Genomic DNA, 10,378 nt, shown 5'->3' on the forward strand with positions numbered 1-10,378 from the left:
AGAAAGGATGGGGGGAGAAACTGTGGGTGGGGGGACTGGGAGAAGAGGGGTTCTGTGGTCAGTATATAAAGTGAATGAATAAACAAACAAAAAAACAAATAAAAAAAGGAGAAACATGCAATTAAAAGGTAATTCTAGGGACTGGAGCAATGACTCAGCAGTTAAGATCACTGACTGCTCTTCCAGAGGTCCTGAGTTCAATTCCCAGCAACCACATGGTGGCTCACAACCATCTGTAATGGGGTCTGATGCTCTCTTTTAGTGTGTCTGAAGACAGCTACAGTGTGCTCACATACATAAGATACATAAATCTCTCTTTAGAAAAGATAATTCTATTCCTTATCTAATCAATTTCAACTGTCTTAACTTCAGATCTAAATGATTTTATAACAGCCACGTTTACAACAGAGCACAGCTCATGCTAGCTGGCCTGAAATGATGTGGACTATCCAGTCAATGTGGTAGTTCTTCACACTTGTGTGTGAACCACAGCTCAGCACAGTATACTGGAGTATGGTTGGACTCTGGATCCTGACACTCTTATTTGCAGTGTGGCTCTAAATGTGCCAATTAGTCAGTGTGAAGCCTCCTCTGTGCCTCTCTTGAAATTTCATTATTTCATTCTGTGAATACCAATTTTACCAAGACCTACTGTGAGTATTAGAAATGTAACTTTCAAGGGCTCAATAGTATAACTGGACAGAGACTATACAAGGTAGTAAGTAATTAAATAATACATAATTACAGTACTACATGTAACTGTAATTTATACTTGCTATAAGTTCATATGAATGTGCTAGTAATGTCACATGAGCTTGGAGGGACCTATAAGACCAGAGGGAGTTGTCAGCATCATAGACCACCCATGAGGCAAACCAGTATTAGAAATCTCTGAATCTAATATACTCAAGGAGGCTACAGTTCTGGCCATTCAGACTCCCGAGGATGGCAGCGATGGCAGTGGGACGGGCACACACACATGGAGGCTCTGTGCTATTGGACAGCACCCCAGAGAGAAGGAGCATCCTGAGAGTGACATCCCAGGTCTGCAGATGGCTCAAACCAATTTAGGGCTTTCCATTTATTGACTGAGGCCCGCAGTGTGCACAGAAGAGTTACCCATTTAGGGTGCCAGCCCTGAAGCATTTCTGTAACATTCTTCTAGAATTATGGATCATCATCCTGTGATTAGGAAGGCACATTTTCTTTCATTTTATGCTGTTTTTCCTTAGCATCAGATTATTATTTAGCATCGGTCTCCCGTGGCCACTTTCATTTTAATATGCAAATGTTTTTAACTTGTCTTCCATTGGATACTTTCAAGTATGAGACTTCCATTGTTTACAGTAGTCATTGATGCTACTGGGAAGTCAGCCTTCTATCTAAGTGACATTTCTTTGCATGTGAATAGTTTTGCTTTGCTGTTTTGATCGCCTGTAAGATTTAAGATTGTTGTTTCAGGAAGTCTGAAGTCTCTCCTTTTCCTTCTCTTTCCTTCTTTCCCTCTGTTTCTTTCATTTCCTCTTATAGTTTTAATCCCATCTGAGTTTTTGTTTTTGAAGATCAGTGTCTTTGGCAATTCTGGAAAATAACCAGAAAATTCCTGTTCCAACATTGCTTTTGTTCTCTTTTCTCTGTTATATTCTTCCAATCAGACGTGCCTTACACACCCCCATTCCATTCTAAATGTTTCCTATACCCAACGTATTTCTCATCTTAGAGCATCCTGTGATAGCTTGGTACGTTAGCTCCCATAATGAAGCACACCCAGGAATCAGATTCTGCCATAGTTCTGAAGCCTGGTTGTCCCAAATCGAAAGTGGATGGGGTGCTGTTTTCTCTAAATGCAGCAAAAGATCTGCCTTGGCCTTGCTAGTGCTTCGTGGGGTTTCCTTGCCTTGCTTCAGCATAACTGTCATCTTCACATGTGCTCTCACTGTGTGCAGACCTCCCTCCAAGCTTCTTTTTTCTAAAGGACACAGCTGTGGTGGTCTGAATAAGAATGACCTTCATAAGCTCAGGTATTAGAATTCTTAGTTGGGGGGGGAGGTGTAGAGCTGTTTGAAAGGATTAGAAGGATTGTGAGGTGTGGCCTTGTTGGAGTAAGTGTGTCACTGGTGGTGGGCTTTGAGTTTTCAAGAACCCATGGTAGGCAGGCTCCCTCCCTCCTCCCCTCCTTCCCTCCTCCCCTCCCTCCCTCCTCCCCTTCCTCCCTCCTTCCCTCTCTTCACCCCTCTTTACACCCTGTGAATCAGGATGTAAAGCTCTCAGCTCCAGGACCATGCCTGCCTGCACGCTGCCATGCTTCTTGCTATGATGATAATGGACTGACACTATTGAACTGTAAGCAAACCTTCATTTAAATGTTTTCTTTTGGGGGCTGGCAAGATGGCTCAGCAGGTAAGAGCACTGACTGCTCTTCCAAAGGTACTAAGTTCGTATCCCAGCAACCACATGGTGGCTCACAACCACCCGTAATGAGATGTGAAGCCCTCTTCTGGTGCATCTGAAGACAGCTACAGTGAATTACACTGGAGAGAATTACACGGCAGGGGGCCGGCAGAGGTCCTGAGTCCAATTCCCAGCAGCCACACACATGATGGCTCACAGCCATCTGTACACATACACATAAAATAAATAAATAAAATAAATCTTAAAAAAAAAGTTTTCTTTTGTATATGTTGTCCTGATTTCAGTTAACTTTATAACTAATAAACGGTGACTAAGACCTGGCTGTCCTAGGTTATGGATTCACCTTACTCTAGTATGACTCTAGTATGCATACAGTTGGAACAGCTCTCATTTCCCTAGTATGAATACCAAAACATCCACATATGGATTTGAGGTGACACAGTTCAATTCCTAACATTACATTCTATCATTTATATGACTTTGGACAAGTTCTTGACATTACTGTGGCTTAATTTCCATCTCTGTAAAAATCAAAACAAAGAGTCGTAATGCTACTTTACAGGGTGTTTGAAGACTGGCTGAATCTGTATAAGTCATTTCAAACAGAGCCTGAGGCACATATTATTGTAACCTTCAGCTGTTCTCGAACTGCTTGGATTTACCCAATTTCTCTCTCTCTTTTTTTTTCTTCCTGATTTCATACATTATTAGGGTTTAGATGACAAGCAGGGTCAACTTTAAAAGTTTGGGCATATCCATTATTTTTCATGGGTTTTAAATAAGATACAAATAGTATGGCAAACAACCATATGGCTAAGACATCTAATTTTCTTGTCTATTCAGTGAGTTTAAAACTTTTTCCCTGGTGGGCTTGAGATCATGTATATACAGCATCCAGACACTCATTTAGCATTATTCTGTGATGTATGGAAACTGTTATCAGTTGACTAATGATGGAGAAGTCAGTATCTAAAATCATATATCTGGGCCACATTTCAATCCTTTCAAAATCTCATGAGTGACTCCTTCACGGAAAAGAAACTTAGCCTGGTTTATGCTGATGACAAACATGTTTTCCAGTACTACCTCCCGAGGGTCTCCTCTTGATGGAGATAGTGGACCCAAAATGCATTTCGCTGTTTGCCCTTCTTCTTCACTTTCAGGTAGTCTCCCAGATACACCACGGTTTCCTGGGCTGTCCACAACTCGGACTTTTTGGAATATTTTAGCAGAAGGGCACCTGGGGAAAAAAGGAAGGCTTCTTTAAACCATTTCGAACCAGTAAGCACACTTTGTGTGTTCTCTGTAGGGTCCTGGCAACTCCAGGGATTCAAACCGGTATCATGGGTAATGCTGAATGAACACAAGTCCTAAACTGCCTCATCAGAAATGTCCAAATTATATCCCTTCATATTTTGCCCTTTTTAAAAAAATAACTCCTATTAAAAAGTTAGTTCAATGAAAATGTGATACTTTAGCCAGGCTGTGGTGGCGCACGCCTTTAATCCCAGCACTTGGGAGGCAGAGGCAAGTGGATTTCTGAGTTCAAGGCCAGCCTGGTCTACAGAGTGAGTTCCAGGACAGCCAGGGCTACACAGAAAAACCCTGTCTTGAAAAAACAAAACAAAACAAAAAAAGAAAATGTGACATTTTATACGTGTCAATAAAGAATAGTTTTTGATTTGCCTGGTTAAATATGGCAAGAGAATAAGTTAAGATGAGCTTCTGCATAAAATTTGAAAATGAAGGCTTATAGACCATGCTGGTGAGTGTAGTATATGATTGCAACTTCTTAACATCTGGAAACAGCAGAGGACAAAGTTTACCACCTTGGGTAGATCACACAAACATAAAATAATATTGCTTCATGTGCTCCCAGAGATATCAGGGATTCCAGATTGCATATTGCAGTGTGCCCTCACTTTCTCTTAGTTGTTCTGAATTGGGGACAGGAAGGATAGAGAAACCACATCAGAAAGTGTATACTTTTACTATATACAAAGATGCCAACTTTATTGAAGAAGATGGTGAAGGGGGGAAAGAGTAACACTATCTTCATTCTAAACCAAGAAAGAAAAACATGAGAAAGCATTCCTTACAAGGAAAAGGCCAACATGAACCCCACAGAAGACATTTTGATATTCAAATTAAAACTTAGTGACCAGAGCTGAAGAGATGGCTCAGCAGTTAACACTGACTACTCTTCCAGAGGTCCTGAGTTCAATTCCCAGCAACCACATGGTGGCTCACAACCATCTGTAATGGGATCTGATGCTCTCTTCTGGGTGTCTGAAGACAGTGACAGTGTACATTAAAAACAAAAACAACAGCCAGGCGGTGGTGGCACACACCTTTAATCCCAGCACTTGGGAGGTAGAAGCAAGCGAATTTCTGAGTTCAAGGCTACCCTGGTCTACAGAGTGAGTACCAGGACAGCCAGGGCTACACAGAGAAACCCTGTCTCAAACAAACAAAAACAAAAAAACAAAACAAAAAAAAAAAACCCCAACAACAACAACAAAAACAAACCTGAGTGACCAAGGACCTCCCGTGTCTGTGTGGTGACTTGGGAGGGGTAAACAGAAGAAAATATTTAAAAGAAATCCACAGGTGAGAGAAGGGAATGTCTTCCCGATAGTCAAGTGGGTGATGGGAGTTGGCTTGCTGGGATGGAAAGAGAAGGCGAAGTATCTGCTCACATTTGGGGATGGATGACTTAGAGGTGAAGAATCAAGAGGAGAGAACAGAAGGAGAACATAGTCTGAAACTTTGGTCCTATTCCACCCCTCTTGACTTTTTATTCAAATTAATAATAAAAAAAAAAAAACCCAACCAACCAACCAACCAAAACAAAACTGTGGTCCTGAAATCTCACTTCTCACAGTCAGGAAATTCCATGACTAGAAAAGTAATTTTCCCGTCAATTCACAAAGTTCATCCTTTATGATGAGTGGCACCTCTATCCTAAAGCCCGGAGCTAGAGACTAAGAGGGTTGTACTCACTGTGGGCCTGTTGGAGTTGATTGGACTTCAAAACTCCTGTATTCTCCAGCCTCTGAAGCAGCCAATCATGCCTCACACCCGCTAGAAGTTTTTCAAGGTCATCAGGTTGTAGGGTTCGAGCCTCAAGGATCTCTTGCCTGTCCTGTCCTGTCAGTGAGACGAAGGAACTTCTGCTGGAGTTCAGCAGAGACCAAGAGCTTTCCCCCTCAGAAGAACTGCGGGACAAGGCCGGTGATTTTAGCCACCATGGTGAGCATGAGCTTGAGTTCTGGCTGCTCTTCAGCATGCTCCCGAGCTCCTTTCCATCCTCTGTGGTGCTGAGGTCCTCATCAAAGATTGGGGAGGGACCGTAGCCGTTTACAAAGGACTTGGGTCCCTCATTGCTCTGACCGGACCTCAAAGCACATGGTCTGTGAGCGCCACCTTGGCTAATGGAGTGGACCTCTGTGCTGTCGAGCATTTGGCCCTCCTCACCCACCGTAGAGGCATCAGGGTCAACAGTCTGGTCCTTGCCGGAGCAGCCAGTTTTTGCTGAGTCAGCATTTTGAACAGACCCATCCGGAAATGAAGTCCTACATGCAGACACTGAATGGCTGCCTTCTAAACATCCTAGGGCTACCTGAGAGGGTGAAGGTCCAACATTTGTGCTTTCTGCTGTCTCTCCTTCCGGGTCGACCGAGGAGGGGGCAAATGTTAATTCAGGCCCCGTGCATATTTCAGTGAGTTTCCCCCCATTCTTTTCTCTGTGCCAGTTTTTAAAGTCATACTTGGATTCTGGGAAATCACCAGAAATTCCAGAGGGTTCTTCTTCTTGAACTGAAGGATTCGTGGTCATATCCTTGGACCTGCCTGAACTAGACAAGGACCAGGAATCAGAACCACACGAATGACTGGACTGAAGAGAAGCACTGTTAGACCCTCCAGGGGTTTCTACCAGCCCTGCACCTGAGGCCAAACAAGCGTCTGTTGTGTCGAGAGGAAGGATGGGCGCCTGACTGTGTAACTGACTTTGTGAAGACTCTAAGTTGTGATCTTCAGTTGTCTGAAGAGAGACACCGTGGAGCTTTGAAAACAACAAATACGTAGCGCCGCAGCTTCTGTCCCTCTTGGGCTCCTCAGATACTGCCGTGGAGCACTGAGTGTCCACAAGGTGTTCTTCTTGGCCAGACCCCTCCCTTACTGTATCCTGAACAGCACAGTTCACTTCCTCCCAGCTTGCAGAAGAGCTGAGCCCTGACAGCCTGCTCCAAGAACTGGAGCTAGAGCCGTCTCTCAGGGACTTGCTGGGAACACCTACCCTGCCGTTGCCGTGGTTTGGTGGCTCAGTCTCAGTCCCCATGCCTTGATCCAGGGAGGCTCGAAATGCCTCAGAATGGATCCAGCTTCTCCTCCTTTCACTTTGGGATGTCTCCTGATCTTTCTTAGACATCTTGGAAGAAGCTGTACTCTTGCTGTCTTGGGAGCCCACTTTCTCTAGAGAAGCACCCACAGTCTCTGCGGTGTTTGTTTCTGTCTTCAGAGTGGTGATGCAGACGTCTGTTTTTGTGTCTCTCTGGTTGCTTTTGCTGTTCCCACAAGTGCTTTCAAAGACCTCGCACACGGAAGTATGGTGCTGGGAATAGGTTTCAAGAATTTGTTGGAAATCCACGTGCCCATGCAAGATAGGCCGATCTAAGCCACACTTGAAACTCTCTGGGACATAAGACCTATCATCTCCATTTGGGAAGCTTTGAACTTGTAGATATCCCTTCACCTGGCTGATGAGAGACATGATTTCCCGAGACAGGGCTTCCCTGTCTTGGCTTGTGGGGGAAATGCTGAAGGTGTAGAGCTTGCCCATAGCGTCACTGCACAGCTGTCTTGCTGCTCTAACTGCATCTGTCTCCCCGTGGAGTCTGCAGTGCACTGTGGTGAGGCCAAACGCAGCTTTGATGAAGCTATGCAGCTCCTGCTTTCCACTAACCAGCTCGCCATCCTTCTTGGTCAGGAGGCCAATCTCAAAAGCTTCTTTGGCTTCACATAGATACATACTTTTCATTCCTGGAGGGCAGTCAGCAGAACAGCTATATGACAACAAACAGGTGCCACGGATATTCTGTGGAAGCCAGCAAATGCAGATCAGATATTGCATTGGGTACTAGATGTGAATTAGGACAAACTCCCCCCCCCAACTTCTTTATTTTATTTCCTTTCTGGAGACAGGGTCTCTCTAGGTAGCCCTAGCTATTTCAGAACTCACAATGTAGACCAGGCTGGCCTCAAACTCTCTCACACACTTGTCTCTGCCTCCCAAGTGCAGATTAAAGGCGTGCACCACCACACCCAGCAAACCTTTTTATTCCCAGAGGACAATCATTTAAAATACTACAGATAAAGAAATGCACCACACAGAAATTCTAAAGGAGGCTCATGAACGTTTAATGGAGGCTGCGAGGGTTGTGTCTTTTGTTTGTTTGCTTTTGGCGGCTGAGAAGGGATGGAGCCTTGAGCCATTGACTGAGATGGGGAGTAAGACATTATTAACTTTGTTTTCCATCCTGCCATGGCAGATCCTGCTGTTGTTCATTACTTTAGCAAATGGTTTATGATGGTTTGGTTGTCCATTTGCTTGGCTTGAGAACTCTGTGAAGACTTACCGGGGACAATCACCTACGGGGTGGAAGAAGCACCTTTAAGGTGGGATTCACAATCCAATGAACAGGAATGAGTTTGAAATAAAGGGGAAAGGGGAGGTCAGATGCCTGCTAGCACTGAGGCTAAACTTTCTGTTCTTCTTTTATTTTTATTTTATTTTATTTATTATTTATTTATTTATTTATTTTTGGTTTTTCGAGACAGGGTTTCTCTGTGTAGCCTTGGCTGTCCTGGAACTCACTCTGTAGACCAGGCTGGCCTCGAACTCAGAAATCTGCCAGCCTCTGCCTCCCAAGTGCTGGGATTAAAGGCGTGTGCCACCACTGCCCGGCGAACTTTCTGTTCTTAATAGCTCCTGCTACTGTAATAGTTTATCCTAGATGGGGGCCAAAGTAATAGAGCCAGTGAACCACAGATGGAAGCCTCTGGAACTACTAGCAAAAAGGGAAACAAGAACATCAAAGCTAAACAACAACAACAACGATGACGACAAGGAGAACAACTCTTCCCATCCTTTCCATTGCTTCTCACAGTTCTTGTATTGGGAGGTGACAAGTCTCACAAACAGTCTACACCCAGGACTTAGACATAGTTAATTTTTCAATGCATTAAATTAATTATAATCCAAACAACAGAGCAGTGGGCTTTAAATGTGTGTGTGGAATCAGCTGGCTAAGAGTCAGTTCCTTATCTCCTACGGACACCCAATCTGTAGCTGCTCAAGCCCTTTGCATAAAATGGTATGCATATAGACCATGCACACACAACACCTGCAGATCACTTCCCAAACACAGTGTCAATACTGCACTATCTAGGAAGGACAAGAACAGAGAGTCTGCATGTGTTCCGTACAGAAGCAAAAAACTCTGATCCAACGTTGATGAAACGCAAGGGTGTAGAACTTGCAGGTATAGAGTTGACCATATATACTCTTTAATTAATTAACTGTTAAAAGTTATGTGTATGCATGTCTGTTTACATGCTTATGCTCATGGAGTCCAGGAGAGGATGGTGAATCCCCTGGAGCTGGAGTTACAGGCTTCTTGCAAGCCACCTGATGTAGGTGCTAGGAACCTGACTCAGGTGCTCTGCAGGAGCAGTACTTGCTCTTAACTGCTGAGCCATCTTGTCAATCCCAAAGTTAACTCTATTTCAAAATGAAAGTTTTTTGTAATGTTAATCCAAGAGATGCGTGTTTAATGGGCATAGAGTAGATCCCAGGGTACATGTGTTTTTGGGAAGGCTCCATGGGTGATTCTGATCTGCTGCCAGCCTTTGGAACCCTTCTGAAACAGTCAGCTTTATACGCTTGGACTGAAATCACTTAGCTGCAGTCAGGATATGGTCATTCTAACTCATAGCGCTTTCCCCCGAGTGGAGTCTCATCATAATTGCCAAGGAAGAGCCAGCACCTATTTCAAGGACAGACTTTTCCCTCCCGTTGGCTGCATGGGAGAACCTGTATTTACCACAGCCGTGAGCACAAACAGGGGCGTGTAGGCACTGAAGGCAGCTGCCAGTTTGCAGGCTTCCGCGGCTGACAACAAATGGTGGTCAAACTCCTTGAGCAAGGCCTGTGGGGAAAAGTAAAGCAGTAGTTGCTATGTCTCCACTAGTAAATAAAACCTGTGACATTCCATTGCTTTTCTTTCAAGATTCAGAGGGACTCCTTCTTTTCATTATGAACCTGCATGAACCCTACCAGGGTGGTGCCGAGTGGGTCTGAAGACCCGAGAGCATAGGGTTTCCTTTCCCCTAGCCACCCCTCCCATCCCACATCCCTAGCCTGCATCCATAGCCCAGAGAATGTAGCATGTACAACAGTGAGGTAAAGTAAACCAGACGGGCCTCCCTGGAGGATGGGGAGACATGACAGTTCCTTTTCCATGGAAACTGCACTCTTTGCATGTAGACTGATCGATAATCTCTGTGTTGCTCTTGACAAAGAGCTCTCTATGGTATCACACCAATGAGGATTCATCCATTCATTCTGGAAAAATATACTAGGCACCACCGTGGGTCAGACACAGTTCTAGACCTGAAGGGGAAGTGACTGAAAGCTTGCAAGGAGCTTATTTTCTATTGGGTTGAAGAAATGACCAGTACAGTTATTACAAAGAGCAGTAATATTAGGCTAAGAATATGGAGCCAGTCCTCAATTATTTGATTTGCACAACAAAACCCATTCATTTTTTCTTTTAGTGTTTGTTCACATGTTTACAGTGCACGTGTGAATGGGTGTCATCCTCAGGACATGTCCACCTTCTTTTTCTTTTTTCTTTCCTTTTCTTTTCTTTCTTTCTTTTCTTTTCTCTTTTTCTTTTCTTTT

At 44.1% G+C, this 10,378-nt stretch overlaps 1 protein-coding gene across 11 annotated transcripts in view; it reads right to left on the minus strand.

Annotated features, from left to right (window-relative positions):
* Alpk1 (alpha kinase 1) overlaps positions 1-10,378 on the minus strand; it is a 103,213-nt gene that overhangs the window by 4,062 nt on the left and 88,773 nt on the right. For all 11 annotated transcript variants that reach the window (XM_031375455.1, XM_031375449.1, XM_031375450.1 and 8 more), the window contains 3 exons: positions 9,519-9,623; positions 5,416-7,510; positions 3,499-3,652 (listed from right to left, as the gene is read on the minus strand). In XM_031375455.1, the coding sequence (XP_031231315.1) occupies positions 3,499-3,652; positions 5,416-7,510; positions 9,519-9,623 (2,354 nt within the window). The remainder of the gene's footprint in view (positions 1-3,498; positions 3,653-5,415; positions 7,511-9,518; positions 9,624-10,378) is intronic.

Source organism: Mastomys coucha, unplaced genomic scaffold (assembly GCF_008632895.1).
Source record: "Mastomys coucha isolate ucsf_1 unplaced genomic scaffold, UCSF_Mcou_1 pScaffold16, whole genome shotgun sequence".
Lineage (NCBI taxonomy): Eukaryota > Metazoa > Chordata > Mammalia > Rodentia > Muridae > Mastomys > Mastomys coucha.